The following is a 20,728-nucleotide window of genomic DNA, read 5'->3' on the forward strand; positions in this document are numbered from 1 at the left end:
ATTCTCAGTTGACCCAACAACAGGGCTAATTCGGGAAATGTCTGTATAAAACTACTTCTGTATCATCCATCGTGACATGCAGGGCTGATTTCGTTGTCCACCTGACAACAATCCAAGCTAGGGAGAAAAGCTCCCTCCATGTTGTCATGCCTTTTACTGGCCCTTAAGGGGGTTCTCTGTAGACCCACCTTTGGGATACTGCCTGTAACCCTGTAATTGGGTATCTTCCAAAAACCAGCAGGGCACTCACCGCCAAGTTGTGTGAGTGACTTCATGCAGGACAAAACAGGGTACATAGTGCACACTGACCTTGTGAGACATGGAGCCTCTCAGGGACATGACAGCAGCATATGCATCGCTGACTAGGCCAAATCAGGAAAAAAAATCAAGAAACCAGTTAAGAATATTGCATAACTTACAAAGAGTACCTTTGTAAAACTATTTTATAAGGAACCTGGGATTGGTAACCCTAGGTCTCCTGGGGGCAACCAGACGTGGTCTCCCTCTCACTGTGCTTAGAGAGGCATCAGCTTCACCTCACTGATGATCCCCAACAAGGGTGAAACACGTGTATGGGGTTGCTGGTGGTACTCTCGTTCAGATTGGAATTGCCATTGTATTTCGGTGCTGGACTGCCCCTGGGCAGGACAAAGACTGATATGCAAATGGATATTACCCATCTGTGAAAGGCACAGTGAGTAAAAGCAGTGGCTGCGAACTCTCAAGTGGTTAATAACCACTGAACAGGTTATCATGTCTGTTCTTGCGAGAGAGGGGCGCCCGCTACCTTTGTAAAACTATTTTATAAGGAACCTGGGATTGGTAACCCTAGGTCTCCTGGGGGCAACCAGACGTGGTCTCCCTCTCACTGTGCTTAGAAAGGCATCAGCTTCACCTCACTGATGATCCCCAACAAGGGTGAAACACGTGTATGGGGTTGCTGGTGGTACTCTCGTTCAGATTGGAATTGCCATTGTATTTCGGTGCTGGACTGCCCCTGGGCAGGACAAAGACTGATATGCAAATGGATATTACCCATCTGTGAAAGGCACAGTGAGTAAAAGCAGTGGCTGCGAACTCTCAAGTGGTTAATAACCACTGAACAGGTTATCATGTCTGTTCTTGCGAGAGAGGGGCGCCCGCTACCTTTGTAAAACTATTTTATAAGGAACCTGGGATTGGTAACCCTAGGTCTCCTGGGGGCAACCAGACGTGGTCTCCCTCTCACTGTGCTTAGAGAGGCATCAGCTTCACCTCACTGATGATCCCCAACAAGGGTGAAACACGTGTATGGGGTTGCTGGTGGTACTCTCGTTCAGATTGGAATTGCCATTGTATTTCGGTGCTGGACTGCCCCTGGGCAGGACAAAGACTGATATGCAAATGGATATTACCCATCTGTGAAAGGCACAGTGAGTAAAAGCAGTGGCTGCGAACTCTCAAGTGGTTAATAACCACTGAACAGGTTATCATGTCTGTTCTTGCGAGAGAGGGGCGCCCGCTACCTTTGTAAAACTATTTTATAAGGAACCTGGGATTGGTAACCCTAGGTCTCCTGGGGGCAACCAGACGTGGTCTCCCTCTCACTGTGCTTAGAGAGGCATCAGCTTCACCTCACTGATGATCCCCAACAAGGGTGAAACACGTGTATGGGGTTGCTGGTGGTACTCTCGTTCAGATTGGAATTGCCATTGTATTTCGGTGCTGGACTGCCCCTGGGCAGGACAAAGACTGATATGCAAATGGATATTACCCATCTGTGAAAGGCACAGTGAGTAAAAGCAGTGGCTGCGAACTCTCAAGTGGTTAATAACCACTGAACAGGTTATCATGTCTGTTCTTGCGAGAGAGGGGCGCCCGCTACCTTTGTAAAACTATTTTATAAGGAACCTGGGATTGGTAACCCTAGGTCTCCTGGGGGCAACCAGACGTGGTCTCCCTCTCACTGTGCTTAGAAAGGCATCAGCTTCACCTCACTGATGATCCCCAACAAGGGTGAAACACGTGTATGGGGTTGCTGGTGGTACTCTCGTTCAGATTGGAATTGCCATTGTATTTCGGTGCTGGACTGCCCCTGGGCAGGACAAAGACTGATATGCAAATGGATATTACCCATCTGTGAAAGGCACAGTGAGTAAAAGCAGTGGCTGCGAACTCTCAAGTGGTTAATAACCACTGAACAGGTTATCATGTCTGTTCTTGCGAGAGAGGGGCGCCCGCTACCTTTGTAAAACTATTTTATAAGGAACCTGGGATTGGTAACCCTAGGTCTCCTGGGGGCAACCAGACGTGGTCTCCCTCTCACTGTGCTTAGAGAGGCATCAGCTTCACCTCACTGATGATCCCCAACAAGGGTGAAACACGTGTATGGGGTTGCTGGTGGTACTCTCGTTCAGATTGGAATTGCCATTGTATTTCGGTGCTGGACTGCCCCTGGGCAGGACAAAGACTGATATGCAAATGGATATTACCCATCTGTGAAAGGCACAGTGAGTAAAAGCAGTGGCTGCGAACTCTCAAGTGGTTAATAACCACTGAACAGGTTATCATGTCTGTTCTTGCGAGAGAGGGGCGCCCGCTACCTTTGTAAAACTAACTTACAAAGAGGACATCACAATTGCACCTATAGAAATATAAATTAAGCCTATTGGTCATTAAACAAAGTTTGTTCTAGTTGGGAATCTTCTTTGGTCCCTGAGTACTTGTTTTCCGCCAATTTGGCATGACTAGGATGTTCTGTGTGGTGCCTTATTTCGAGAATATAAATAGCATAGATGGGCTGACCTTCATAAATTAGAGGTCAATAATCGTAGACAAGGGGTGGCAACACAGTTGCTCAGAAAGCATGCTGTATGTGTCTGTTAGACCAATTTCCATAGGTCTCTTTCCACCTATATTATGTATAGGCTGCAACTATAGTTGCCCACTTCACTGCATACTTGGCATTATGTTGCCAATTCTCTCAAGCTCCCATAGATCAACAATTCCCACCTTGAGCCTGAACTCTGACTTTTATTTGGTATGTGCTTTGGAATTCCATGAGTTTACTGTTTTGAACCTTACCTATGAGTGGATTAGTCCTGTTTTGGTGATTAAGTTTAACCCATTCTACTCCGCCAGAAGACTAGCTCAATCTCCTCCCGAGATCCTGCTGTGTATATGTCGGCAGTCTGAAGACAAGTCACTCCTAATTGCAGTTATCTGTTACTTTACATCTTGATGCATTGAAATTGCCTTTTTATTTTTATAAAATAACATAGACAAGCCCCCTAGCCACCTCCTTTTTTTTGTATATAGGGATATAACAAAATTTAAAGGAGATGGGTCTGGGGCTTGTGCCCTGTTTTTTTCTTTTAAAGGTAATGCGTGAAGATGTAAATGCACAGACGTAAAGTCAGAGACAAGAAAGTTACGTTCACTCTAGACAATGTGTCCTAGAAAATGTTACATTACTCATGACCAGCCCCACCTCGCGCTCCCTGACACCTAACTACATGTTTTACGTGAACTGCTTGTAACCTGAAAAATAAGCTACAAACGAGGTGCATGCATAGTGATGTAAATGCAAATATATAAAGACATGCCACAGTGCAGGATGCTCGAGATTCTAAGTGCCGCGACTAGATGAAGCAGTGCCGAACCTCCCAGGCTCCATGCTCTTCACCGGAGACCAGGAGAAGAGCGTAAACCCCGCAGGTTAGATAGGTATGTGCAGAACCTGAAAATTATAACGGGGGAAAAGAGCCGATATTGTGAGCTACCGAGGTCATAGAGACAGTCGGTGGATACTTCCCTAGTCTCGAGTTCCAAAGCTCCCCATGAGCGAAAGTCGAAGTTTTTGGTGTAGTAGCCGGTGTTTTAACAGAAACTAGTATTTAAGGTGTATTGCCCTCAGCCTTACACACACACATCCCGCAATGCGAATAGAAAATTCTCACATATTTAATTCTCTACAAAAGGCATGAGAGAGTATCGTACTTCGAAGAGCGCAATAAACCGAACCGGACTAGAAGGAACAGTTAGGAGGTATGGATGGCGCCAAACATGATTGAGCTGTTCCTGTGTCCTCGGCACTCTAGCGACGGGTGACCCCGAGGCGCTGGCAGAGCTGGCAAGTCTTGTTTTTGTCACTCTGCCTCCATGCTGAATGAATCATTTCCTGTGGGAAGTGTCAGGCGGACGGGACGATCGCCCTCAAAGCCCGTGTCATCAAAGGCGAATCCCTGATTTAAACACCAAATTCCCCTCATATTTTTTGGTGCCAGAATTTGTGCCCCATAAAATGTCACTTCGCCTCAGAATACAGCAGCAACTGGCGAAATAGCCTTTCTTCAGAGGAAGAGGCAGCAAAAAAAGTGTCGAACTATTGTTTGAGAAATCTCCATTTATTACGGAAATCAACTCTCTGAACAGTCGGGATTCGAATAACTTCAAAAGTTAAGATGTGCTGCGCGATTGACCACCCAACCCACACCACTCGCTCTTCCCCCAGCAGGAAAGCCTTCTCGAAATGGAATTATCCAGAGCGAACTCTGCCACTTGTTATGTGACCTTAACCTTCATATCTAGCTCTATGAAAGCTCTGTTGTGTCTTACACTCACTCCTATTCGCTCCTCCATTGACACGAGAGCAGGGCGTGGACGAGACTCATCTCTCTCTTTCTACAAACGCTGGGATGAAACCTCCCTTCACACTACTCAATGGCAATTAAAGTACGTGTACGCAAGTACTGGATGGCAATGTTAAATATATTAATGTTTGTACAGTGCGCAGATGGGGCGGATGGGAGGGCAGCAGGAGGACTCAAACTTTTTGCACAGATTGGGACAGACCAGGCCCCCACCTCAGGAATCTGATTTTCGGGCGGTGCCCGACCTTTGCTGTCCTGTGATATTACAAACTAGCCAATAGCAGGCGGCGGAGTGGGCACATTCATATCACGCAGCCAATGCGGTACCTACCCAGGAAGGGATGAGGTAGTCGCTGGCCAATGGGAGCCTGAATACCGCACCCCACCTCCCTGGGTATAAAAGTTCCAGCGCGGGAGCTGCTCCTAGTTTGCAGTGTTGGCAGAGACCCGTAGCGCGTCTGCAGTCAACTACATCCCCAGGAGCGGCCCAGGACCACCCCCCTGCACCAGCAGCTCCAGACACCCCCCCAAAAAACACCTCCGCAACCCCAAGCACAATGGTAAGTAGATCATGGCTTCCGGATCAGGGAATGGGGCCGCGCGTGGAGTCCCAAGTAGTGATTCAGCGTCGCCCAACATGTCAGTGTACCGCCACCCCCCCTGCTGCAAAGTCTCCACTTTGTATTTGACTGTTCACAACATTCAGATGGGAATTGAACCCCAGAGCCGCTCTGGGGCAGAGGGTTTTAAGTAATCCTCTGTGGTAAGGGGATATAGTGCAGTCCTGAGGCTGGGCATGTTTCACGCCGCTCTGGGTCCTTGCCCTTTATCAGTCTTTGAGGAAGTGCAGTCGGTGTGTCAGGAGAGGGCATGCTTGCAGAGACCGGAAACGAATGTTTCTGGAGCCAGACCCAGCAGACAGGGGGAGGGCTTTCGGTGTCGCGTTGGACCGACCACTTCTTTGTGACTAACCTCGTGTCTAGTTTCCTATCGCAGCTTGGGGCCCGAGCAGTCTGCCCACACCGGATGGGCATATCTCGTCTGCACAAGCCGTGCACCCCGAGTTCACGGATAAACCCTCAAACTGCACCTGCTGTTGGCATTATCAGGATGTTATTTACCCCAACGTTTAAGAACAAGAGCTAGAGGAGATATGTGATGTATAGAGGGGGTACGAGTGCAGCGAAGGTCTTATGGTCGCAGACTTGCAGTGCCAGAATTGCGCGTGGCGTAGCTAGTGGAGAGTTGTTCTTGGAATGGTTGCATTGCTGATGCAAAGAGCAGCGAGGGTACGGTAGATGACAGCGACATCGTGCCACGATGCTACAGCGTCGCTACAACAAAATATTAGTGGTTCCACAATAGCCACCTACTTTGCCCCATCTCCCATGGTGCAATACCCAACATTGTGTGCAGTGAGGGTACAGCAGCCAGCAGCATTACCCTATGTAGTGTAATGGGGGCCCAGGGCAGCATAAAGTAGTTAAAATGTCCCAAAGTGCAGTGTAGCTTGCCAGGAGCAGTACTTGAGTGCGCGAAGTATCCAGGATGAAGTAGTGATGTCACAAGTGCGGTACAGTTGCAGTGATTGGATTGTTGAGTGGTCATCCTGCGTGCGATGAGCAGAAACTTTGTTTCGACGTCTCCGATTCGTTGTTACCAATCACTGGTGAGAGAACTCTCATGTTTAGCATACCCCTCCCTTCAGCTAATACAGCGATCGTTATTTGTAGCGAATGCATCATCAATGTATAGTTTGCCGAAGGGAAGACCAAAAACCAAGTTACTCGATATGATGCATCGAATTACGATAACTCTTAAAAGCCCGGGGACCACCCTACCCCTCCATCTTGGTTCTGGCACGGCGGCCATTTTCTGATTGCAGGAGTGGTGTCAAGAGCACAAAATGGGGCATGCGACTGGAGGCGGCGGGATCCAGCAACTTGTGGCTACCAAGTTCATGGGCCGAGAGCTCACGAAGTGTGTGATATGACCTGCAGCCGTGGGCGCACTCGACTTTTAAGAGCTTGTCTCGTTGACAAACCTCATCTGAAGACGTTAAAACTGCGAGCCGAGAACGCTGACACTGTATTTCCTAACCGCTCCACTAAAGGTTGTGCTATCGTCCACTACGTTGATTGTTTTTTTTGGTTCGTTCTAACTTCTCGTTTGGATTATTTGATCACCGTTTTGAACACTTTAGTAAATTGGCACCTAACACAATATCACACCAACCTGGAGCCTTGTATTACAATTTTGCGATTGTATTTAAATTTCAGAAGCACCACACTGAAACTTTAAATTAAATGATTTTCTGAAGCATGATCTAGATCAGGGGGCACCACCCGTTGCCTCACATTATTTTGGACTATAATGTATTTATTTATTTTTTACATTTATAAGGCACACTAAACCCAGAGGCATTGAGGTGCTGTAATTCCATTAGCCTTAGCCAGGAATGATGTAGTCCTACTCCAAAACATCTGGGGAGCCCAGGTTGCAGACAATGAACCAGATGTTATATAATATTTATATAGCGTCTACTGCCATTGTTCGAAGTGTTGTGGGGTGCAAGGCCCTTTGGAATACTGTAGTCTTCAAACATGAAAATAAATAATTGAATTACTAGCCTACCTTTACTAGTTTAGGACCTTATACAAATCATGCTGATCATTGTGTTAAAGAGCATAGATGACTCCTATGTCTGACTGGGACAGCTGGGGCACGTTTTTTGTGGGACTCGGCTGTATTCTATGGTTTGCAGCACACAAGGTTGCATGGGTGTTATAGTCTAACAACCCCTAGCGCAACTGTCTACTGTTGGCGGTCATACTAGACCTGAATAGATGCACACTGAATAACATGCAGTCGCTTGCAAATTACATACGCAATTGTCAGATGTCAATGATGCATTTAACACCTGCCCTCTTGTCTGTCTGTACTATCAGGTTATCGCACTACAAATGTTTTGTATTTGATGCAAATGTGATGGCAGCAATACACATACCCAGCTGTAGAGAAAAATACAGCCTCACCCTCCCATTCATGACATGAATATCCATTTCATCGTCGTCCTGTGAGCCTGGACGTTGACTAGTGGGTAATTCTAGTGAAGCACATGTTCCGATTGGGACCCTGAAATCCCCCTTGGACCACTGCAAGCATAATGGCAACATGAAATCAACTTGCAAACTTGGCATACAAGGGCACTAGCTTTACCATAATAATCTTTATACTTCTTTCTGCCATACAAGTGAGTTAATTAGAGCGCACTACTGCAGCCAATGTGTCCGTAGTATAGTTACTACCTTTTTTGAAGCGATCCACTAGTGGTTAGTTAATATTGGCAATAAGTGCTTTTAGATGGTATAAGTGCTATAAAAGCCACCCCATATGTAAGCATTTGACCTGTCCAAATAATCTGTTCTATGTGAAGGTTCCCACTCGGGGGTGTCCAAGACCTTTAGCTCACTGTACCATTACAGATAACATTTACATATGAGTCTGGTGCCACCTACAAGAGCAGTCAGTCAAGCACCAAAATGCTAGGCGTTTTTCTGAGCAAGTGTACCATCAGCAAACCACAGACTTGTTTTTCGGTATTGTTTGGCCTCATCTGTGAGATGAGATGGCAGCAGCCTCTAAGCCAGTGGTCTTCAAACTGTGGGGCTGCTACAGAAAGCATTTCCATACATCAATTTTCAGTGTCATCAGGGAGTCTAAGAGGCACGGCAATTGCCAGGTCCGTCTTATTTATGGATTTGACCTGTATCTCACTAGGACTAATAAGACTGAAACATTTCTGGTGTTGCCTGCTTCCATTACAGCGGGGATGTGCACTAGACGTTCAAGCGTGATTTTCCGTAAAAAAAAAAAATGCTTCCCAAAATAGTTCTTGCAGTTAAGTTGATTTAATTTTTCTCTTCTGTATAAAGAGCAGGGCAAACATTGGCCGATTGAAGTGCCTGGCGGCCTCCCTATTATATTTCAGTCTACATGGGATTTTGAGAATCAATTTGGCCTTTTTAAAGGAAACAAGTCGGTTGGGATTTATTCAAGTAATGTGAACCTACTTGCAGGAAAACACTTAAGCTTGAAGGTTGTAAACAAACAACAATACCATTTTGAGTTATGTCAAAGTGTAACTTAAAACATGCAAGAACAGATGCCATGTCTCTATGAAATGTAAACTCATTATGGAGAATTGAGGGGGGTGACCAAAACAGGGAGGGGAATCGATGTTTATTCAATGGCAAACTAGAACTGCCGTCTTACTTACTAAATCTGCTGGAAAAATCAACAACCATCGTTAAGGCGGTTCCCGAGGGATTGGCCTATGTGTTCACTCCTCACTGATTCTGATCGGTGATGCTCCACGCATATCTAGTGATTGGTCCATGTGATGAAGCCGCCCTAATCCACAAGAATGACCATTTATGGTGGTTATTGCAACCCCACATAGGGTAATTGCCGTTAGTTCTTATGAAGCACAGAATGCCTGAAAAGATAACTGGTCAAAGTGCCCTTTCTGTGCAAATCTGCCCGCACTCTTCCTGCATGCTTTCAGAGTTCCCATGTTGCAGCTGGATAACGTCACTTTGCTGAAGGGACATTTTTCCCCCTCCTTTTTCAGGTATCTACTAACTAATCTCAAATGTAAGAGTTCCAAATTCATAGTAGCCCAATTTAGGGATCTTACGTTTTTAGAACATCCCGGGGACCCTTGCTCTGCAGAGAAAAGTCTCAGCTCAGGCTGGTTGCCATTTAATTTCCAAATGTCAGCAATTGGTTTTATGCCTGGTCTGGTTTCTAATTGGTGGTCCTACGTACAAGCTGCTTGTTTGTCTCAAGTCAGTGCTCATTTATTTTTGTGCTCTGTTTTCTTGCATAGCGTGAGTGCATCTCAGTCCACGTGGGCCAGGCTGGCGTGCAGATTGGCAATGCATGCTGGGAGCTCTACTGCTTGGAGCATGGCATCCAGCCCAATGGCACTATGCCCAGTGACAAGACCATTGGCGGTGGTGACGACTCCTTCAACACTTTCTTCAGTGAGACTGGTGCAGGAAAACACGTGCCCCGTGCTGTGTTTGTGGACTTGGAGCCTGCTGTGATAGGTAAGTGTGTACACCTCTGGCTGATGTATGAATTCCCAGCCATTTATTTTATTTCATTATTGTTGGATAAGTGTCTTGGACAGAAACGTAACAAAACGCCATGATGGAGGAACAGGCAACTCAACCCGCACCTATTTTAAGCAGAGTTGTGGTTGGTAGGAAAATTAGTATATAGTAAAGAATAGAGTCTCTACTTGGCAGGGCGTGGTGTGAAACAGGAACGCATGACCAGGGATGGTCTTTCTGGCAATATTTGTCATCCCATGGTTACTATGATAACCCAGGGTATCGTAAGGGTGGTCACGCACATACAAACTTTGCCTAGGAATAGTCTTGTCTGCTTGGTCCACCCCCTCCAGTTAATACTGGTTCCCCCTAACCCGAGCTCTAGAGCAACTCGGACCTAATGGGAATATCTTTCCAACCTAAAAAGGGGCGGAGCCTCTGAAGTGTATGGGTGGTATTTTATTATTTTATGGAAATATTTTCCAAGTAAAGATTTTTTTAATTTCAAGTGCATGGGTGGTAGTGCACATCATTTGAAAACAAATCCCTAAGCTAAAATATCAAATCCCTTTTGTGATCCACACTGTCAGGTTTGCCACACCTGGGGAAACGTGTCCATCAGTACACAGAGTGTGTAATTTAAAAGTGCCTCGGCGTACCTTGGCAGAGGGTTCCAAGTCAAATTATCCTCCAGGAATATGTGCCGGAATGACTTTGCTACTGGGACAAGACAGTGAATGTTTCCTGCCAGTCCCCACCCGTACATTTTCAGGCTACATCACAATAATTCTAACACCAATCATGAGTGACCCGGGTGCAGGCTATTGTCAGGGTCTGCTCCCTTTCATCTCTGGTGGTTTTGCAGCTACCACCAGACATTGGGTTAATGCTCCCAGCAGCCTACCCTCTTCCCCCTCCTCTTGATTATCCACTGGGTCTTGACAGCTACTGGATAATGGTCCACTAAGACATCCCGCTGTCTATCCTAAAAGATTCCACACTCTGGAAGCGTGGCCTGTTTAGTTTTGCCAACTCCTGCTCCTTACTGCTACATGGCCAGTTCTCTGGAACACAGGCCTAGCTCCACACTACTGTTCTGCTTCCTTTATACTGCCGCCCCTCACTTGGTTCAATGATGGCAGTGATTGACAGACCCATTCTCATAAACGCAGAGGACTGCATGTTGGTTGATATCCCGCAGGCCCACCTTCCTCTTGGGTGAAGCAACTTTTCTAATGTTTCTACGATCAGCAGTCCCAGATTAGTTGTAGACGAAATTAATTTGATCAGCTTTTATGCGTGGGATCAAAAGAGCTGGCGACCATCTTCGTTGGTTGGAAGAGCCTGCTTTCTTGCACTCTTGGCAGCAGGCATTTCCTTCTCATTCTTTGCTTGCCCTCTGTGTGTGATCCACTCACTTGCAGGGGGTTCACCCAACTGTTTCTCCAAACTCTGGTCCATGGTCCACTTGACTAGTCCCCCAAATTGAAGCACACACATCACGTGACTTCTTTGATATGCTGGTAAACCCTGCTGTGGGGCTCCAAAATAGCAGTGTTATGTTCTATATTGGTGTATACAAACTTGGTTTGGGGACATCTGGGCTGGCATAACTTGGCTCCATAAATGGCACCTCGTGGCTTCTAAAATGGGACAGTGACTGGGATTCATTCAGAGCACTGCTGTTATGTGCCTGGTCTCCAGTATCGGAGTGCTCTTCCTGGTAATGTGGTTGCGGATGAGTGCAGTGGTCCCACCATATGCCATCAGGGACCTAGTAGATTTCCCTCTCCCCAACCAACCCCCATCCCCACAGTCTTCTTAACCTGCCTAATCATGAACATCAGAAGAAATTACAGTAAGGAGAACAACCCTACATCCCGGTGCTGTATAGTAACAGTGAATATGATATCTACCATATTGATAACTACTTCTCATTTAGAAAGTCCCTCAAAGCGTGGCTATTCCCTACCACAACCTGAAATCCTCTTTCCTCCTCATTCCCATGACATTTCCTCGTTCACAAGCACCAACCTCAGACTCATTGAAATACCAACAAGTCATGTTGCAGTTCAGAGAGCCACAGAACTGGCTACCTAGCTATACTTCAAGTAGTATCTGGTGGAGTGACTTCTAACCTTTCAGGAAGCTTGAAAGACATAATACATTTTAAATGGGCTGGTAGAGCAACTTATAGAGCATCTACCTGGATCACCCGAAACCCATGCAATATCTCAAAGCCCAGCACGTGGCCTAGGAACAAGGAGGAACGGTAACAGCCTGGGGTGACATGGACAAGCACTTGTTCACACCTGGTTCTGCACGTTTTAAACCGGTTACCTTTTTTCTGTATAGTTGTGAGTTTAGTGTTAACGAAAATGTTCTGCGAGGCCTGGGCTTTAATGGTGTTTATTTAGCTGTATCTAATATTGGGCCTCTAAATGGCAGTGGGGCCATGGTGCAACGAAATTACCTGGCCAGTTGTTTCGGTGTGCTCTCTGGCCTTTGTCACTGGTTTTGAGGCCAATAGTTGGACTATTTGTGGGCATTGCAGTGAGTCACTCTTGATTAATAAAACCACTTGAGATAGCTGGAGTAGTGGTGGTTGTGGCCCCAGTAATGACCTGGTGACCCTTGAATTGGTGGCGTAGGGTGGCTCTCATTGCTGGCAGCCCTGCAATATAGGTATATTTGGTTGGTCTGGCATAATTGCAGAAGAGGGGCAGGGCATGTCCAATTTCAAGATGATCCTGGGCTTAGTCAACTTTTTTGAACACTTGTCAGGGTACCTCGCCTTGGTCTGCCATCTGCACCCTCTCACAGCTCCAGTTGTATTCCTCTGGGTCTCTTAAGCGCTTTGGATTAAGGCGTTATATACATAACACATCATTATCATTAAGAAGGACCAGTCCCTGGATTTAGTTTCAAAGCAACTAGAACTCAACTAGCGACTAGTAAGGTCAGATTACATTTAAATGTATGCTAACTCTCCCGCCATCTCCTTCCCAACACTATTTAAAAGGGCTGTTGAAGACTTTGATACTCCAAGACGGAATACTTATGCATGGGTAAAAAAATCAAATTACAGGCAACCAGCCAAAATGCCACTTGTCTTCAAATAGACACATCGAAACAGTTCTTCCTCACCATGAGTCAATTAGCCAGTAGCTACTGATGAGTTACACACTTTGAGGCCTGAGTTACACTGCTACTACCCATTGTGCAGATGGACGTACGATGCAAAGTATTACCATGCCAAAATGCAAATGGACCCCCACATACCACAGTGCCAGTAATAGAGAATTACCACAGTAGGTCAATGTAATGCAAACGTGCAATAGGAGTGACCCGTGAGCTGATCTCCTATCCCCACTTAGATGGCCATGAAGACTATGCATGGGGATCCAAGAGACAGAGCTCCCAGTGCAAGGAATCTGCCTATGTCGCTGATTGGTACGTTCAGGCACATTTTTATTTGTTTGCTTATGGCACAAGCCAAGCTCAAGAGCAGGGGAGCACTTGAAATGTGCATGCCATTTTATACAGTAGTTCAATACTCTTGGTGACAGGAGAGGGGGATTTTATTTGTTTGGCAGTTATTGTTCAAAAAGCCAGTTTTTAATTTTGTGGAACTGGAGGCAGCTGGAGCCATTTCCTGTCTGCTGGGATTGAGTTCTAGGTGGTGGGGGTGAGGCAGTAGAACTTGCCTGAGTCTTCTATTTACAGGCTAGCTTGGACTCTAGCTGTTGAGGTGTGAGCCTCAAGAGGTGTGGAGTTTAGTTGCCAAGTATGGTGGTACGTCGAGACTGCTTTGTTGGAGATGCATGCTATTTTTAATATAATCCGGGTAGGGGAGGGGCAGCCGGTGAAGTCTGTTTTTGAATGCTATGGTTTAATTTAACGGGGACTTGGACCACAGTGCGAACGTCATGCAGGACGGAGAAGGGTTTGATTTGGTGGGGTGTCGATCTGTATGTGGTATGGAGATCTGCAGCCACGTGGTATGTTCCCTTTTTACTGATTTTGGAAGGAAAGGCTACGATCAACAATGAAGCCCAGGAATTTGGCTGAGTTTGATATCGGAGCAGTGCATCTTTCCAGGCACATGTTGTGCAGCCATTGTTGCTTGAGTTGTTTGGTGGGGAATGGTGGGTCAGGCACAGCTGAGGACAAATTTGGCCTTCGTGGAGGTTCAGTTTGAGGTGGGTGCTCAACATCCATATTTGGATGGTGGCCAAACATTTGGAAAGGCATGCAATGTCCCGAGGCCACTTACCTTAAGGTACAGATGAATGCCCTCTAGTTACAAAATCAAAAGTCTGAAGCCTTCCCAATCACAAAGTCCTTGGCTGACTGGTCTTTGAAATGGTCCTGAGATATTGTCACTTGACATGGGGTGAATTTTGTGTCATGAAGTCAGCATTGTCTTATCAGTTTTGATGAGACCATGCTGAAGATTAAGCTACCTCTGCACTAGAGATTTTAATCTGACCCTGTGGGACAAGGAATACAATTGAGCTGTACATCATTCTGAAGATTCTTCACATTATGCAGGCCCTCGTCCATTATGGAAAAAACAAAAGTCCATTTAACAAGGTGATACATCCTTGGAGACTCTGCACTTTGATTTTGGGCAATGGACAGTGTGTCCTAGGCTTGATCTATGTATCCCCATTGTTGCCTACAGGACAAAAGGTATGGAGATTGTGACTGGATGAAGCATATAGCATCATATTTTCCTACATGATTGAGTCTCAATATAGGAGAAACCTGCTCTCAAGATTACTATTGCGAGTCGCCAACCCCAATGTGAAAGATCTGCGGGTTGATGCATGAGGGTAAGCTCGACCTACAGTTCAATTTATGCAACCGAGGATTACTAAGGCCTTATTGGAAACCAATCGGAATGCAACATTGATGTTTGCGGGACTCTTGACAGAATTGTGGTAGGGAGGAAGGATCACAGGCACGCTTCTGGGAATTTTGTATTTGGCGGCATGCTTGTGGGCAACCAAGCATGAATGAATTCACGCGCACAAGATGGTGGACCACCTCTGCATAGAAGGCTGGCCGCCATTGATACTTGCCACGGCGGTGGTTTTAAGTTCTGGCCAAGGTGTGTGTTGGCAACCAATTCAGTTTGAATTTACAGCTGCTTTATTAAGCAGCTGTTGTGTCCCTTCTGTATAACCTTTAGGTTTGGTGGATGCTATCAGTTTTGTGCATCCGCCGATTGACATCATCCTGTGTAACATCTTCTCTTCAGCTGCCTGTGTTCGCTCCTGTAAGCTGGCTGCCCTTGCTGAAATGACACTATTATGCAACAGGGACCACCTACCAGTGTAGCACCGTGTGTCATGGGACTAAAACATGTCGGGGGTAGTGTAACGAGCCATCACTATCCAACATACCCACTGTGCAGCAGTGCATTACTGAGTGCTTTACAAAAAAAATACTGGTAAAAACAGGAGGCATTGTAAATGGGAGCAGTTACCTGACAATCAGTCATGCACAATGTGTAGTGAAGTGCCATGACCTATTGTATGAAAGCGCAGATTGTGCGAAGCCATACTGCTCAGTATTTATTCATATATAATGGTGTGATCCCTTATTAATGCCACGTGGTAATGTAACAGTGAAGCGTTGTTTGATATCTTTGCACACCTCAGTTATCTGTTGGCTGGTTGACGTTCACTTGCTAACTGGTGGTGTTTGGTTTGTGTTCTCTTGCAGATGAGGTGCGAAATGGAAATTACAGGCAGCTCTTCCACCCAGAACAGCTCATTACAGGCAAGGAGGATGCAGCTAATAACTACGCCCGTGGCCATTACACAGTGGGGAAAGAGATCATTGACCTGGTGCTGGAGCGCATCAGAAAGCTTGTGAGTAGTATGCTGCACTGATGAAAACTGGCTTATTGCGCTATATTTTCTAGTGACTTGCTTAGGATTTGGAAAGTGGGGCTTTTGGTCCACAAACCTACTTTGTGGAGTGAAATGTCCAAATTAGGTGCATGTCTCCTTATTTTGAGAGGCTGATCCACCCAGAATGTTGGAGGTATATCCCTGTTCCTACTGGTTGGATTTCATGCCTGCCAAGTCATCTTAATTTATTGAGCGTGCAATCACATTCCCTGTGTATAACATACTCCCAAGTTTCTCCCGTCAAACCCATAGAAAGTAGATTGATCACCAACCTGTACCCATCAACACCACAGGTTTTGCATCTGCCTTTCCCACTGACCCGCTAATGAACCCCTTTTTTTATCATACAGAGCCATGCGCAGCGAGACCACAAATAGTTGTAGGTGGGATGTATACAATACCACTTAAATTACATTTCCTCATGGTGGGCAGATGTTGTTAGTGTGGGTTTTCCACGTGACATGTGTCCTATGGTCCTGGTGGCAGGGAAGCAGGCTATGCTAAAACGAATTTGCAAATTGTGGCACAGATTTGTTGTGCTCTTTTGTATTGTTATATTGTTTTCATTGTTGAGTTGTGGTATGGTGCTTGGATAAGCTGATCTTGTCTAATGCACCACCTTATTTTATTTTGCAGGCTGACCAGTGTACTGGTCTTCAGGGTTTCTTGATCTTCCACAGTTTTGGGGGTGGCACTGGCTCTGGATTCACTTCCCTTCTGATGGAACGGCTCTCTGTAGACTATGGCAAGAAGTCCAAGCTTGAATTTGCGATCTACCCTGCACCCCAAGTCTCCACTGCTGTAGTAGAACCCTACAACTCCATTCTCACCACTCACACCACCCTGGAACACTCGGACTGTGCGTTCATGGTCGACAATGAGGCCATCTATGACATTTGTCGTCGTAACTTAGACATTGAGCGGCCAACATACACCAACCTCAATCGACTCATCGGGCAGATTGTCTCTTCCATCACAGCCTCACTGCGCTTTGACGGTGCACTCAACGTGGACCTGACAGAGTTCCAGACCAACTTGGTGCCATATCCCCGAATCCACTTTCCACTTGTGACCTATTCCCCCATCATCTCTGCAGAGAAGGCATACCATGAGCAGCTTTCAGTGTCTGAGATTACCAACGCCTGCTTTGAGCCTTCTAACCAGATGGTAAAGTGCGACCCCCGTCATGGCAAGTACATGGCCTGCTGCATGCTGTACCGGGGTGATGTTGTGCCAAAAGACGTCAATGCCGCCATTGCAGCTATCAAAACAAAGAGAACCATTCAGTTTGTGGATTGGTGTCCAACTGGTTTTAAGGTACGTAACATCTGTCCACCAAATATTAATTATGCATAGGTCGCCTGGGTGAGTTATTGCGTTGGTCACCCTTCCTAATGGTGGGAAGACACTAGGTTTTTGAAATGACCGGTGCAAGAAAATGCATGCCAATCAGTAATTGCTTGGTTTTACTCCAACCCTCCCCATACTACTCCAACCCTCCCCAAATCCCCATGTAGCAAGTGCCCAGGTTGCAGTATAACTAGGGTAAACGAATTGTAACTTGTCCTTCAAACACAATCTTTATCGTTTGTATTTGATGTCTACAGCTGACTGAACCTGTTCTCCCCACTGTACCTATTCTGTGGCCATACCAGGCTTTGCTTGCTCCAACACTTAACGTACTACTTGCTCAAGACAAGCTGCATTGAAATTTCATTTAAGAATTTAAAGTCCACATGCTCTGCTTTTTTGGAATTAAGCTGAATAAGGAAGCAGAAGTGTGTACTGTGTTCATTAAGCGTTTTTGTTTTTTCTCCCAATTAGGTTGGTATCAACTACCAGCCCCCAACTGCTGTTCCTGGTGGGGATCTTGCCAGAGTCCAGCGTGCCGTCTGTATGCTCAGCAACACCACAGCCATTGCAGAGGCCTGGGCCCGCCTGGACCACAAGTTTGATCTCATGTATGCCAAGCGTGCCTTTGTTCACTGGTATGTCGGAGAAGGCATGGAGGAAGGGGAGTTCTCGGAGGCCCGTGAGGATCTGGCAGCTTTGGAGAAAGATTATGAAGAAGTGGGCACTGACTCTGTGGAAGGAGAAGATGAAGGGGAGGAGTATTAGGTGCAGAAATGCCTGACTACCCAACTTTGTTTTCTGTCAGTCTGCGTTGATGTCAAAGGCAAACCTGTCTGTTCTTTTTCTTGTTCCTGTCCGTGTACACGTTTATCATTCCCATCTGATGCTGCTTGGAATAAAGCCCTGCAACACACACATTTTTTAACAAATGAATTGTTGATCTGATTGCCTTTTTGGCTGAAGTCTGAAATCTAATACATAGTTTGTTTTATTTTGCTGAGCTGATAAAAGCGTATTTAGTTATCTATTCAGATACCCTCCATTGATAGATGTGGCACAGGACCACCCATCCCAGGAAAGTGAGAAGATATCAGTAAAAAAGATGTCAAGCGAGGGCAGAACATATATATATATATTTATTTTAAGTGTCTCGTTTGTATAGCGCCTTTCTTCATTTGTTTGATCCCAACGCGCGCTGTATGTTGAATGCCCTCGGGGCTGGAGTCTGGGTATGGAAAGAAATCCGAGGAGGTGCTAGAATGTGTGTGTGCATATTGGCCAGTATGAGGGGTGGCCAAGTGCCTGCTAGCCACCCATGTCAATCTGGCATATAGGTGGGTGGTGAAGTGGTCTGGTGGGGGTAAGTGACAGCGGAATAGAGGTGTTCATCTAAGTATCAAATGTTTTCGTGAACGGTAGCTGCATTATGATGGCAGATGTGTTCAGCAAAGTGTCCAAGTGGTGTATGATGGCAGATGCATGCAGGTCTGTGGTCGTGCCTTTGGCTAGTTTCCATATGCATGGAGAGTAAGAGATTAAATGCATGGTCTACATTTGTAGCAGTGACCCAGAATTAGCATGATCACTAAACTCTAAATCAACTACCTATAATGTAGGGCTAAATTCTATATGCTCCTACGATCAGTGTAAAGTTACCATTAATGTTCTTCTAGATTCAAACACAGGCTGTATTATACATTCTTCGAAATTCCAAGCTTAGCTAATATTGATTTCACGTAGGTACAGTACCTGTGTTAGATGGTACAATTATCTTAGATTCCGTAGAGGACTATTGTGCATTCACCCCGTTCAGTGCAATTGCTACATTCCGAGTTCATCCAGAAAGTAGTGGCTGCATTACAAAGGATATGGAATGAAGTGATGATTACTTTACATGGGTAACTAAAATCAATACATTGGGCCTCATTACAAGTCAGCCGGTCCGGAAACACCGGTGGCTGTAAATCCGCCCCCACCGGTGTTTCCGGACCAGCTGATTCAGAGTCCTGCAGGTGGGAGGTGTCACTCCCGCCAGGTCTGACCTGGCGGAAGTAACACCACCCGCCTGCAGGCAGACATGGAAACACTGCTCTGTCATAGACGGGACCAGTGTTTCCATGGTCCCCATACCCATGGAGTCCTGCCGGAGTCCATGGGAATGGGGATTTACAGAATTCTGCCTCCAGAATTACTGGGTCACTGGGGTTGTCCAGTGATTCCGGCAATCGGAGGCGGAATGGTTTTACGGGTCATGCGGCAGCCTGTCGTTTTTTCCGGCACTGCTACCACCGGACTCGTAATGAGGCCCAGTGTCTCTATTCTTCATTCACCTAGATTCGAGCCTGGCTGCATTCTGTAGTCTAGAACGACATGGGGATAAGTGATGGCTACTTTGCACATGTGCCTATAAGCGCTTGGTATATTAGTCATCAACCTGGTTCGTGCCTGGTTGCATTCTGCAATCATATAGTGTCTGTGCCCTGGTTGCACTAGCGCAATCAGCTTTAAAGAAAGCAGTCTATGTTCCTTAATGGTTGCTTTGCCGCATGCAACCACTGACAAATGAGAGTTATGTCTTACCTGGCCGTTGCTGTCAATTGGTTTTGATGCCTGGCTGGGACATCCCATGGGAGAAGGGGCGAGTTGCAGATGAGAGTTGGTCCGGCTAACCTCCCCCTGCTGGTTGCCTTGGCAAGAGCATCCTGGTTGAGCCATTGAGTGAGTATTTTCTGGTCACTAAAGTCGATTCGGGGAACGTCTGGTTGCAGGAGGGGAAAAGCCAGGTTATGAAGGGGTTTCTGAAGGCGAGGTGGTCATCTTGGATGCAGAGGTTGAACGGGAGGGAGTTCTAGATCGTGGGTGCTTGAACCGAGAAAGATGATCCTCCTGGGGAAATTGAATGCAAGAACCACCAGGAGGTGTGCAGAGACAGATCTGAGGATTCTGTTGGGACCTTTCTTGTAGAGGGCACGGTGGGTGAGGCACATGGCTTTGAAAGTAGCCCTTCATCTGATAGGGAGCCAGTGGAGCACCCTGAGTTCAGGGGATATGTGTTCTTTTGGGGAGAGAGCACGGAGCAGCCTTGCTGCAGAGTTTTGAATCAGTTGGGAGCTTTGTGAGCTGGGAGGCAGGGGCACCTAGTTGGAGGGAGTTGGCGTAATCTACGTGAGAGATGATGGCAGGATTGCAGAAATTCTGGGAGGATATGATATGGCATTTATAACGCAAGGGTTTCAAGATGAGGCAAGGGAGGGGGAACAAAGGGAAGACAGATAATAATCTTACTAGGCCAGGTTACATTGAGATTGCGCAAGTGCAGGGGAGATTTACCTGAGACTACAGAGGTTAGTGGCAAGATCTGGAGACAGTTGGTGTGGCAAGGGAGAGTAAGGTCCAAGCTGGAGGTGCATCGCCGGGTTTTTACTGGGGAGGGGGGTCTAAGGAGGATTGTTTAGTGCTGTCTTGCCACAAATGAGAATTTAGGTTTTGCCCAGATTGAGGATTCAGTGGTTGGGCATCATCCAGTCAATATCCAGGAGGCAAGGTCTGGTCTGGGTGCAGGGAGGGTGGGGAATTGAGAATCTTGAAAATGATATGAGTATCGGCATAGTTAAAGCTGGTAACGTGGGAGTGGATGAGCGCAGTGAGGCGGCTTAGGTAGAGGGGGGTGCTGAGGGGCCCCCTGGAAGAAGGGAGGGAG

At 46.4% G+C, this 20,728-nt stretch overlaps 1 protein-coding gene across 2 annotated transcripts; it reads left to right on the forward strand.

Annotated features, from left to right (window-relative positions):
* The first annotated feature begins 4,929 nt into the window (after positions 1 to 4,929).
* On the forward strand, positions 4,930 to 17,949 carry LOC138521125 (tubulin alpha-1C chain-like). Of its 2 annotated transcripts, none has more exons than XM_069633691.1 (5): positions 4,930 to 5,191; positions 9,523 to 9,745; positions 15,485 to 15,633; positions 16,312 to 16,992; positions 17,500 to 17,949. In XM_069633691.1, the coding sequence occupies exons 1-5, from the start codon at positions 5,189 to 5,191 to the stop codon at positions 17,791 to 17,793; spliced, it is 1,350 nt and encodes a 449-aa protein (XP_069489792.1). In that variant the 5' UTR covers positions 4,930 to 5,188; the 3' UTR covers positions 17,794 to 17,949. The 2 variants fall into 2 exon arrangements, with proteins under 2 accessions (XP_069489792.1, XP_069489793.1); XM_069633692.1 differs by lacking the exon at positions 4,930 to 5,191 and adding an exon at positions 6,345 to 6,744.
* The last annotated feature ends 2,779 nt before the right edge of the window (positions 17,950 to 20,728 follow it).

The sequence above is a fragment of the Ambystoma mexicanum genome, chromosome 13 (assembly GCF_040938575.1).
Source record: "Ambystoma mexicanum isolate Mex_15411 chromosome 13, UKY_AmexF1_1, whole genome shotgun sequence".
NCBI lineage: Eukaryota > Metazoa > Chordata > Amphibia > Caudata > Ambystomatidae > Ambystoma > Ambystoma mexicanum.

Bases quoted from the DNA above. Each gene is read 5' to 3' on its own strand.
- LOC138521125 (XM_069633691.1), top strand. The intron at 15,634-16,311 runs GTGAGTAGTATG...TTTATTTTGCAG, and splicing joins TGGAGCGCATCAGAAAGCTT to GCTGACCAGTGTACTGGTCT. The intron at 16,993-17,499 runs GTACGTAACATC...TCTCCCAATTAG, and splicing joins GGTGTCCAACTGGTTTTAAG to GTTGGTATCAACTACCAGCC.